At 35.3% G+C, this 13,085-nt stretch overlaps 2 protein-coding genes across 3 annotated transcripts in view; one reads left to right on the forward strand and one right to left on the reverse strand.

Moving 5' to 3' along the window:
* LOC136843176 (myotrophin-like) overlaps nucleotides 1–2,332 on the reverse strand; it is a 31,739-nt gene extending 29,407 nt beyond the window's left edge. Inside the window, exon 1 of the mRNA XM_067111247.1 lies at nucleotides 2,151–2,332. Coding sequence (XP_066967348.1) covers nucleotides 2,151–2,216 — 66 coding nt within the window. The 5' untranslated portion in view covers nucleotides 2,217–2,332. The remainder of the gene's footprint in view (nucleotides 1–2,150) is intronic.
* The window catches only part of LOC136843175 (uncharacterized), a 141,753-nt gene that overhangs the window by 88,330 nt on the left and 40,338 nt on the right, over nucleotides 1–13,085 (forward strand). The window contains exon 1 of one of the 2 annotated variants that reach the window (XM_067111246.1): nucleotides 10,615–10,983. The exons of the other annotated variant lie outside the window; for it this stretch is intronic. Within the exon in view, the coding sequence (XP_066967347.1) occupies nucleotides 10,982–10,983 (2 nt within the window). The 5' untranslated portion in view covers nucleotides 10,615–10,981. Of the gene's footprint in view, nucleotides 1–10,614; nucleotides 10,984–13,085 lie in introns of those variants that run through there. 2 annotated transcript variants of the gene reach the window in all.

Raw genomic sequence — 13,085 nt, forward strand, 5'->3', positions numbered from 1 at the left:
ATAAAAGCGGAGCGAAAACGAAGCGGATCGCTCTCAATAAATGGACGATATTTTTATCGCTAGCGACAATCAAATTAGGTAAGTTCCCCTTTAACGTTTTCTCTTGAATGTTTATAGTAAACGTATATAAAAGACCAATATATATTTAATAGAACTTGTTAAATACAGTTCTAATCAAATGTTTAATTGTTTTAAGCAAGTAAACCATTGGTAAAAAGCAAACGGGAAAAACTGTATATTTAAAACATAGTTATGTCATATATTTGTGAAATACAAATGAGATGTGTTATATTTTGAGAGTTGGTATATATTACCATTTCAAAAACGTGTATCGAACCTGTATCAAAAAGCGGCGCGTGCTTGAGATGTAAAGAAACAATTCAGTCTGTTTCTTGACTGATTGAGTGCTGCAAGTTGCTGTCAATATGGCCAAGAAGATGCGTTCAAAGGTGAGTTTTTATTGAGAAATTTGAAAGAAGCTAGCCTAGTGCATATAGTGATTTAAATGGAATTATAGAAGTTGTATTCTCTACTAAGAATTTAAAGAAAATATCAGCTGCTGACCGATAAAGTGTCAGTTCATGCATTTAAGTGCATAACTATGGTAAGAGCCTCTTGTATCGTCACATTCCCTCTGTCGACATACTCATTAGGTATTTTTTAACAAGAAAAATAGTTTGTTAATAATAACAAAATATAATAACTTGATGTTGTACGCTATTTTTTTTAAGAAAACATAAAAATATTGATGTTTTCCGCTTATATAACCTCCCATTAAAAGAGATATATGTACAAGATGCACCTAATCGCTCCGCTCCGTTTAAACATATATAAACACCTAATCGTTTCGTAGACGTCGCTCATCATCGCTTCCCTTCGCGTCGCTCCGCTTCGCTTCTAGTGTGTAAAAAGCCTAAGTTGACTGGGGTGGGTGGCAAAGGAAAGACCTTTCAAAACCTCTGCCTGACCTTTAAGTGCCAAATATCATGGCACGCACATCAACAACCACAAGGTAACACAGAAATGGTATTGGCTTGGTATGGAGGAAAAGTAATTCATATTGACGAGACAGAAAGAAATAATGCAGAAATGGCTCGATAATTATGGGCTTTGTAAAACCATTCCAATAATCCTATGGTACTTCAATTCCTAACCACCTGACAATTTAACATAAAGAGTGGTCTGACGGTCATTTTTTCCAATGCAGGCTAGCTGCACGTAAATAATTTGTCTATGTACTAATAAAATAAGAATCTGCACTTTTTCTACACTGTTATTATTTTACAGATGGCCCCAAGTAAGGACCCAAAACCAAGGGTTAAGTTGGCTGAGGAGTATTTCAGGGAAAGAAACATTACGATGCATCCCTGCAATTGTTGCATCATTTTCGTCCTCTGTGATTTGTTTTAGGTGATGCAGATTATTAGACATGAAATACATTTTTCCAAATTTTTATCTTCTGGTTTGTGCATCACAGTTCATCCCAAGAACCCCGATATACTACTGGGGTCACACCCCATTTATGTCCCAGGCTATATATAGGCCTAAGTGTTGGGAAAGAGAATAGTGTTTTGCATTAACAAAAGAGCTGAAGGAAGACTAAAACATTCGATAACCTTGAAATATATATATGGGCCCACAGCATTACAGTGATCCATAGTATGACCACAATACCGGCTTCACTGGCTAAATCATGGGTAGGGCCAAGTGACAGCACTGACAACTGTCATGTTGATATGTCCAGACCTATTAGTTTGCTGACAGATTCTAGTTCAAGAAATGAAACATTGAATACCTTAATAATATTTTTGACCAATTGGGCTAAACCCTATTCTAACTCCCTGCATTGATTACAACTACGATCTTAGTCTGACAAGTAGCCTAACGTATCATAACAGGCTTAGTGTGACAGATTATACTGGTTTGGCTAAGGCTACCTCGGTGATCCCGAGCATAGCAGAGACCTAATTTAATCAGGCACAATGTTCTGCGTGACAGAGACGACGTCTGACATAAATGACAGCAGAGGCTGCATCGACAGAGACGAAAATGCTCATCATTTCCTAGATTTGGGAAGCTCAGGCTGAGTACTTAAGACAAATAACACTGCAATTGTCACTCTTATTGCTGAGTGAAACTAACAACCTCACCTTCTCTACGGCCTCCTTCACTTGGTCCAGATCACCGTTTTTCAATCCCCACACAAATTCACTCATGTCTGCTGCTTTCAAGCACGAAATTAAAAGCGAATTCTAAAATAAAACGACAACTAGGATGGTCTGAGTCTCTGACTCACACCCCTACACCTGATTGTCTCCCCTAAGAAGAAGTTACGACATTTTTATTCTTTTGAAAATATCTAATTTATATTCCCGAACAAATTAAATGAGGTCATTAACATTTTGGAGATTGCCCAAATAATTTATTTTCGTCTTACATAGACATACGGAGTATTACAACATATTCACGAAAGTTCTATCTAATATTTATAAGAGATATTATTGGAACGAAATGGCGCAGATTTTTGAATGTCACGTAATGTTTTCGATTGAAATGACACTAGATTAGAGTGTCAACTTTACTTTAATCGCGAATTCTTTGGATCAGATAATTCATCAGAATATGAACCCTTGTTCAGTGCACGTGAATATTGAAATTCTACGTAATTCTCGCAACACTGAAAACTGCGTATATCAGTTTTGAAAATAACACACGAAACTGCAATTACAAGTATGAAATAAAAAATAAAAACATCATATAGCACTAAAACGCTAAATGAGTATAGAGGATTGTTGATTTACAATTACGTGGAAAAATAGTGAAAATAAGATAGCTAAAATATACCGGTAAGGTTTTCTAGATAAAAAATTAACAGCCTAATGAGGGTTTCATGCTCTGTGAGCCAACAGAAGACCTGTCTCTTCACATTCACCGTTCTACTATTTGGATATGACCTCCAACCTACCCTCCGCTATTTCATTTCTTCACCTCCCCGGCACTCCAATTCTCTTCGTAGTCCCAGCTTTGCTACTCAGAGTTCTCAGCTGAGTGACACTGACGTTTCTCATTGATCATCTGTGGGATTATAGTTACTTTGACATCCGAGAGCCTGACCTCTGATTAACTGAGATATGCTTCCTATTATTACACATTTCTCTCTAACCGTTTGTTCGACTGATAGTGCTCTGCAGCTTACCAGTCATCATTTCTAGATCTGTTGAGAACCGCAGTACGCTCCCTCCTTAGGAATGTTTTGGGTATTTATAACATCTTACACCGTATTATTCTTACGAAAATAGCACATATCTTAATGGGATTGTTTTAGAATTTAAACTTATTGCTCTCATGCAAAAACCTTCGAATATGACTAATGTTAAAGATATGAATAAGTTTGTTTTTATTTTCTTCTTACTTTTGTTTACATTGTGACGCCTGTCACCTTGATTATTGCTCTTCTTCACGTTCGTGCCGACGGCGGGACGGATCTTCTCGTCCGTACCAGCTGGTGTATCGCGACGACATTGCACATGTGCAGTGTTCCGTCACGTGTTCTAGAATATTCCTTCTTTTTGTTTTCCACGTGACACTCGTAGTTTAGTGTGCTAGCATCCCTATTATTACGGATGTGTGATGGTGGCATCAAGGCGCTGCTGGAGGTTCCTCTCGATTTGCTGTGCAGTCATTAAGTTGATAGGCCTACGTTGCGCCTCCTTGTGCTTGAAGCTAAGTTGGATGCAACCTGTTCAGTGTTTTTGATAATTATAGATATGATTCTGATGAATTTCGTTTATCAAACAAAATAAAAAGTGGAAAAACGAATGGCCAACAATTAGGTTTAGCTAGGAAGGTATTATTGCTATTTATCCTTGTGCTTTCCTCCCTCCCAGAAAACTGCGGATTCCTGCTTGGGTTCGTCAGAATCATATATTGTATATATACAGTATATGATTCTAACATATATATACATTACATACATATGTTTTCATGTTTTTGTGGGACTTAGGAATATTGTCTTAGTACTGGACACCTCCAAAGTAGCCTATCTAACGAAGCTTTGACTTGCAAATCAAACTCCCAGCTTATGGCTTTACCCGTTTTTATTTTTTGTACACTTATTGTTAAGTTTCCATCGAATCACTTCACATTTAATTTTGACTTTGATGGTCATGCAATATTTACATCCAACCCCAGCCCTGACGGTGTTCTTCCAAGGATCTGATGTTTTCTCACCTGCTGTTCCATAAGTTAACTATAATCTGCTTTTCTTTTTTACGCTATTATCGATGATTCAACCCTCCTTATTGCTTCTGTTTTGACCTCTCTGGCATCTTTTATTATTATTATTATTATTATTATTATTATTATTATTATTATTATTATTATTATTCAGAAGATAAACCCTGTTCATATGAACAAGCCTACAGGGGCCACTGACTTGAAATTCAAGCTTCCAAAGAATATGTTGTTCATTACGAAGAAGTAAGAGGAGGTAAATGGAAATACAGAAAGAAGAGATCTCGCTTATTGAGAGAAAAAAATCACATAATTAATAAACAGATAAAAATGTATTAAAATGCAAGGAGAATAGTATTAGGGTAGTAATGCATTGCATCTTCGCTTGAACCTTTGAAGTTCCAGTCGCACATCCTCAGTCCAACGATGTGAGGAATAAAGAACCTCTGGAACTGAGAAGTTCTCCAGCGAGGCACATTTACTGCATATTGGTGATGTTGTTCAGCAAATCTGGTTGCTCTCGGCGGGAGAGCGGGATCGGGGATCAATGGAGAATGTGAAAGATCTCTGTTAAAATACAACTTTTGAAACTTTGTTGCTCAAAATCTCTCTCAAACTGCCATTTCTTCAGCAAAAGGATTCTCCTTGTAAGTTAGTAATTTACTTACATTTTTTTCTATTTATTTATTAATTTGTTAAGTAATTTTTCTCTTTTAATAAGTGATCTCTTCTTTCCGTATTTCCCATTAGACTATCTTTCATACTTCTTTCAAATGAACACCATATTCCTTGGAAGCTTGAATTTCAAGTCAATGGCCCCTGCGGGCTTGTTCCATATGAACAGGGTTCATCTTCTGAATAATAATAATAATAATAATAATAATAATAATAATAATAATAATAATAATAATAATAATAATAATAATACGGAAAAATTAACAGCTTACCGAAAAACTCCCACGAGACGAAATCTTCATTAACGATACTATACGTTACATTTTAATGGAATAACAATAATGTAGGCACGTAAACAAACGAAAAAGGTGAAAAATAAACTGCGAAACTATTGGCACGCAGTCCAAAGACCTGAGGAGCGTCCAGAGGCACCGGACTGTGTGGTCATCGTGTAGAAAATGTGCGGTTTTCCCTCCTCTCGGTGACACGCCGAGAGACGCGGGGGATGGAGCTGAACTTACTGTAGAGTCATCTGACACTGAACTAGATCACCGAGCCATGATGCTCCAGTGATGGTCTGATGACGTTCCAGTTTTCGTAAGGAATGATAGGAATATTATAGACAAAGGAGGGAGAACGAGAGTGGAATTCGTGGATAAATGATATACAAGATGAAATGTGATTTTTTACCATTTTTTTTTTTGACATGCGGAATCAAAATTATCTTAACTTTTTCAAACTTATGTAACTTGATCTTTGCAGAAGGGTCAAATAACTCATTTCCTTTCAAACGGTCGTCAGTATCTTACGTCAGAGTAATCTCACCATCATGATTATATCACTAAATGCTCTAATGTACTGTGAGTGACCCAGGGAGTTGAAGCTTTGCAAGTATATTGACACTGCCATGAAATATACGGAAATTAGACTTTTTTTTTTTTTACGGGACCCCCTAAAAAATCCATCTGGCAACATTAAATGAAGTGACCTCATTAAAATGAGGAAGATGATAATCATTCATATCCATATTTCTACTCTCTAGATTGACGGCGTCACTGGATTATCGTTAATTAGACAAATGAATAGTACTTGTTCCAGATAAATTGCTGCCATTAACAGTTTTTGAAGAGGGAAAATCACACGAGTCCGGGATATCAACTCCTCAAACTCCGTATGAAAAAAAATGCTCAGACGTTATTCCTGTCACAAATGCTACTGGAAAAAAATGGTTTGAATATATAATATAGTGATTTCGCTATCTGATCTGCTTTCACCCGACGTTTTCTTCTCGTTACTTTTTATTCTGCATCCATGATGCTACCAATAGCTTTGTCAATCTTAATTTATGATACTGCCCCGTGTGGAATTTTCAGAGGTAAATTTAGCGGCTCGAGAAACTAAGCATTTGAGTTTCTAACCTTTTATAATTCTGTGTTAACCAAAGACAAATTTGAATTTGAAAAATCTACGCGTATGGCTTTGCCTGTTACGGGAATCTTTTCTTTTGTGCTTATTACTTAAAACCAAACTGACAAGATAATTCTTACTGACTCCAAAACACAGGAAGTTTTTACTACAGAACGTTCACCTACAGTGGGTAGGCTAATAAAAACAAACTAGGATTGGATGTAAATTAACCGTAAACCTTTTCTTTGCAACTCATATGCTTCAATAGACGCAAAAATGCTTTTTATGTTACATATCGTTCACATTTCTCTTGTAAATTTGCACTGCACAGATGGCTGGATTTGAAGCAGTTATTTTAAGTGCTAGACTGAGGCGCTTTCAAGTGGTTGGTTATGCAGTGTTGTGTCAATGTGTATTTTCATTTAGCTCGCTTGTTTGCTGGTTAATAGTTGTTCAGATTCTAACCGTAATACGTTGTTATTGTTATTTCTTGTTGGTTTTATATATATGTATATATAAAATATATATATACACACTATATATGTATATATGTATATGTATATATATAAATATATAAATATAAATATAAATATATATATATAATATATATATATATATATATATATATATATATATATATATGTATATATATATTTATATATATTACGTATCGACATTTGAAGAGAAATTTATGCTTGCTTATGAAGTGTCATATTTTTGTACACACTGACTTATCACCCTACACGGTATATCCGTAAATTAATAAGATTTTCCTTCATTTAATGTTTGGATGTGTCAAATTGGTATATTCAAGAAACTGATTAGCTTGCTCTTTGCTTAGGAATAGTAAAAAGGCGTCATCTACGTATCGCTTATAAAGCAAAGGAAGAGAAGAGAGGGGGGAATTGTCCACCAACTGTTCCTCTAAATGGCACATAAAGACGTTAGAAAAAACTGGGCCAAGAGGACTTCCCATAGCCATTACTTCAATCTGAAAGTGATATGTATTATTATAAATAAAGGCAGAGTCCTGCACAGCCAACTGTAAAAATTTCTTAAAATTAGTGTGGTTAAAATTATGAGATAAAATACCCTGCTGAGCATCATTTTTTTTCCGGGACATTAATAAAAAGAGATTCAACATTCAAGTTTCCCATGAATAACTCAGAATCTTGCGTAAGTACTGTACATTATCCCTAAAATGTTCAGAATTTTTGACGGAATAATTATTCGTAGAGAATTCATTTAATAAAGGTACTAAAAACTTATAATTAGGAGTTTCGTAAGAATAGGTCTAACAGGGACGCCGTCCTTATGTACCTTGGGTAAACCATACATTGCTCCACAAAAGTCACTATTTCTCATAAAATTCAGGTAAGTTTCGGTATTAATAATCTTTTTAGAAATCTATTAATACTATCTTCCAATCGAAAAATATTAGAGAAAGCAGGTACACCAATTTTTCGGTTAAGGAGAGCCACACCTCTACCGTTGTCTGGTTTAAAAATAGTAACGTTCTCCAGTTTACTAAGATTTCGGAGAATGTTCGAGTCTTGTTTTTGGAAAAAAGGATTCTGACAAGTAGTCAGGTTGTTGAAGGTCTTGTGGGCCAAAATATGTAACAACGAGACTTTTCGGCATTTAAAGGCAGTTGTAAAGAAGTTAACCTGAAGAAGATAGATTCCACAGCCCCCAAAGAATTGATAACAGGATGGTTTAAAACATGGGAAGCAGAACTCAAACTGATGATCATAAAAGTTAAAAATGACATTTTTGTTATCATGAAATTTAGGAATGGTAATACCCCAATTAAACAATTTTCTCTGATGTATATCTTGAGACTGTCAAGACAAAATGAACGATGCTCTTATTAAATAAGAATAAAAAAATTATACGATCTAAAATGGAAAGGTTGTCTAAGACAATAGTAATCATAATAGAACACTGATGAAATAACTTACTAATCATTTTGATTTTAAAATTAATTTCCCTATTTGAAAGTTTGTTAGAGGCACCAATACAAAAAGGTGTGTTATACAAGGAGGACTTGTATAGTTTAAATTCAACGAAGTTAGGTATAATGTGATTCACCTTGCAGAACAGCAAAACATCGAGGTCAAGCTCTGCTTACTGAGGCGTTTTGTAGTCTTCTCCAATGAACGGCAGGAGGTCAGCACTCCAGGAAAGTTGTTGTGGCGTGAATTTCCTATCCTGAGTAGTAACAGCAAGGAGAACAAACAATAAAAAAGGGCCATGATGGAGTGTTTAGGACGCTACACAAAGGATCCAAAAAAGGAGACGGAAACCATTCTCCTCAGTAAAAAATGGAAATGGGAAGTGCTACTGTGAACCAACATAGAAGAAGGAGCTGAAGGAAACGACATGAACTATGTATGCGTTTATTATAAAAGCTGACGTTTCGATGCCTCAGTCTCATTTTCAAGGCTGAAACATACAATTATGATATATAAAAATGTTTAAAAAAAACTCAGAATTAAGAAATTTGCAAATTAAAAAACTCATATTCAACAGGAGGGGAACCACAGACTGAGTGACACCAAACAAAAAACAAAGACGGGGAAACTCAAGCAAGGTAGAGTGTTGTAACGGTAGTTTGTTTAAAATTGGGACAAGCTAACTGATGAGGGTAGGTGGCTCTGGTGAGAATTTTAAAATGTTTATACTCAATATCCTGTTTACACTTTTTGGTGTGTTCAAGTACATTAGAAAATTCAGGATTGGTCAACCTAGCACCTGTTCTATACTAACTCCCCGATGACAAGCAATTCTCACTTTTGGTAGGCGGCGAGAAGCTCCACATATTTCCCCCACCTTACATTTGGGGCCAGTATGACAAATACACGACATTGGAAGTCACCGGGGAGCTGAGCTTATCTTTTATCTGAAAAAAAAAAGAACCAATGGTTAATGGGTTCTTTGGTATGGCAATACTAGTGAGTAAGATCATTCAACTGAGCATAAAAAGATTTATCATGAATAAAAGGAATTCTAAAAAAAAAAGCTAATTCGGGCGCATCAAGAACATTAAAAACAAACTTACAATTAAAAAAGCTGTACAGTTGTTTAAAAAAAATGCTTGGATGGGTAGCAATTTTCTGAAAAATAGTCATAAAGAAACGAAATCTCTTGGTGGAAAAACTAAACCAGGTGGAGGATGACGTATAGGCCGTGTGGAAGAGGATACTTAGGGAATTTATTTAAAATCAAGTCGGTAAACCTTTGTTTTATAAAGATAGAAGTACAAAAGCCATGGTCATTTTAGGGCACCAATTTGTCTAAAAATGCCAGTTTATTGTAGTTTTCACAGCCTATCGTGAACTTAAATAGCTTATGAACGTTGGATAGTAGTGTACTTGGCAAACAACGACCAAATTTGCTGTCTGTCATTTCAAAAACCACATTCGTATGTGTGCATGTAGGTTGTCAATATTATTTCGAACACTGTTCATAAAACGCTAATCTAAATTTATTTTGTCGTGATTTGTAGCAGATCCCAAGGATTTTCTGTGGCTTCCCAGGTGGTGGCACGGGTGAGTAAACGTAGCATAGATTGGTGAAGAAAAAATTTTCCAGGAAACTTTGTGGCCACTGGAACAGGTTTGTTCTTCTCCCGATTTAGAATAGATACGCAAACAGTTACTGCATTAGCAGTAAAATTTATAGCCAGGCACTCCCAAAATGCTTTAAATGATAGCATTAACATGTCAGTGAGAGAAATCGTTAAACGATTCTGATGCAGTTCTCCTCGTACTTTAATAATTTACTTACATTTTTATCCATATATTTATTAATTTGTAAATTTATTTTATCTTTCCTAGTAACTGATCTCTTATTTCTGTATTTCCTATTACCTTCTGTTCTTTCTTTCAACTGAACATATTCTTTGGAAGCTTGATTTTCAAGTCAATGTCCCCGTGGGCTTGTTCCATGTGAATAGGGTTCATCTTCTGAATAACAATAACAATAATATCCAATTAAAACACTCGCACGTGCCATGAGCGAAAGATAAAGAGGCCATGTACAAATAGGCCGATGATCAGGAGATAGCGGCAATATATATTTCCGAGCAATTAAGTAATATATCTTATTGAAGCCAAGTATTTACAGAATAATTTTAGATATCCAAAGTGACTGATATGAGTGATTCCTAATGAAGTAATCCACAGGAGGCCGAGAAATGATCTTATACTCAAGATACAAGCCTCAAACTCGATGAAAACTATTTCATTTAAAGCGAGAATAACGTGAATTTAACTATGCCTTGTCCTTTTTTTTTTCATATAAAAGCAACTGATTCATGATTACCTCAGAAGAAGAATGAAGTTATTTCTTGTTATAGTAAAGATTCCCACGAAGAGGAAAGAGAGGTTTTTCAAGTCTTCGCCAAACTGCAGGCCTTTACCTAACATAAGCGAGATAAATCTCTCGTGAGTGCAGGTTCCAGACGGGAGATTTACCGAAAAGCGAGAATATCGTGCGTGAGTTTGTTCTTGGGGAAACGAGCGGCCAGGAAGTACAGGACCTGGAAGAGAGAGAGAGAGAGCAGTCACTGACTGCCAGTCAGCTGGTCTCATTTGGTGGAGGTGACAGACTCTGGCAGACGCCTGTTGAACGTGCTTCCCCTGAATTGCTCTCTGCTTTTGCAATGTGAGTATTCCCTTCCTTGCTGTCGAGAAACCTGATTTATTCTCGTACGCTCATAACAAACTTCTTGAGAGAATTTCACGTTGACAAGTGCTTCCGACAACCTTTAATTATATTGAAGTAATTCGTAAAATACCATTAATCCATCTTCATTGGTTGGTGTAAAACAGCCTACATTGTAGTTTATAGTGAGTGACGGACAACGAGTGGCTGGGTGTCTAGGACCATTTGCCTTCACAGGTGGTCATTTGAAAGTGTAATTCAGATATTGTTAGGACTGAATTTACAGGTCACCATATAGTAAAAGAAAAGGTCCTGGACCATAAATAGACATGGAATTTTGCACTCTATGGAAAGTGATAGAAATGCAAGAATTTTCACCGGATTACTAGTCTTTTTTCTCTCCTGTACTCTGAGCAGCCATATGCATTCGTTTTACCCATGTATAGATTTCATTACATAATTCTTTATTGATTTGATTATTGATAAATCTGCGGCAACTAAAATAGCAATGATTTTTATTTTGATTGATTTTTTTGTTTAAAAATGATAGCCACTTGATATAGCAGTTTCCCGTTTCTTTTGACAAGCTTCATAAAATAGCATTTGATCCCAATCGTATGAAGACACATAATGAGATTCCCATATCCTTTTGTAAAATCTTTATGTATGCATATATATATATGTATGTATATATCTAATTATAAATATATATGTTTATATATGTAATATATATATGTATACATATATATATATATATATATATATATATATATATATATATATATGCTAGAAAAAAATCTATGTTTTGTTCATGGAATTTCCCATTAAACCTAAATTTAGGATTTGTATTTCATAAGAAAATGTATATATCTAATTATAAATATATATGTTTATATATGTAATATATATATGTATACATATATATATATATATATATATATATATATATATATATATATATATATATGCTAGAAAAAAATCTATGTTTTGTTCATGGAATTTCCCATTAAACCTAAATTTAGGATTTGTATTTCATAAGAAAATGTTTAGTATTGGTTGTTAGTGGTATCTCAAGGCATGTGACTTATTGAAACAATATAAGGGAATGAGGGTCCAGTAGAGGTCAGTGGCTCAATTAAAGACATTTTGTGCTTCAGAACCGATTCTATACTGCTACGAAAATGCTTGATAACCTTGTAAGTAAGTGGAAGGTTCAACTAGTGGAAATACATTTTTCCAAATGCATGGTTTTGTCCACTATAACTGCCATGTGCCTTTTTGGCTTTCGTGATATGCAATTCACTGTCAAAGACGTTAGGACTGTTATAAACTATCTGGGAAAGTTACACAGATTTATATTGTTCTTGTAATTTATATCGTTCGTATAAGGCCTTTTGCTATATCGATACGACTTCGTGGAATACTTTTGTTTTATCCCAATCTAGCAAAGGATGTTAGAGATAAAGCAGTCCGCACATAATGCTGTACAACGTAACGGATGCTGATTAAACATTGCTCCAGAAAAAGTAATATGATATACAACATCCTACGTTCAGAATATAATTTATTTGATAAGAGGCCAAGGCAGTAAGCCTGTTCTGTCGCCCATTGACCCTGTGCGAATTTTCTTCTTTAATGTGATTTATCTGAGGTCACCAGGAACTGACCTCCCAAGGAATGCGTCAATAAGCTAGATGTTGCGACGCAAGTTTTAATGGCTATAAATCAAGCAATCAGTGCAGGTCTGGTATAGACTCAGTGCATCTTTTTTTATATTTCACTGTTTGATGAAGACGATTAGACGAAAGTACAAACTCCAGACAAGAATGTAATTTTCCATTTCTTGGAAGTTTATGTACACATTTTCCTCCATCCACTTTACGATTGCCAACTAACTTACACATAATGTTATTTGAGAGGTATTTTTAATAGAATGCCTTTTATTAACACCTTCGAAAACATTTAACAGCAAAGGCAGAGGTGACTCACCCATGAAATTAAATGTATTTCTGATGACAAATACATACCGCTGAGAGACGCAATAAATCATCGAATTGGTAACAGTACCACTCGCTATCTCTTCCATCACGGTCCCGCCAACA

Source organism: Macrobrachium rosenbergii, chromosome 11 (assembly GCF_040412425.1).
Source record: "Macrobrachium rosenbergii isolate ZJJX-2024 chromosome 11, ASM4041242v1, whole genome shotgun sequence".
Lineage (NCBI taxonomy): Eukaryota > Metazoa > Arthropoda > Malacostraca > Decapoda > Palaemonidae > Macrobrachium > Macrobrachium rosenbergii.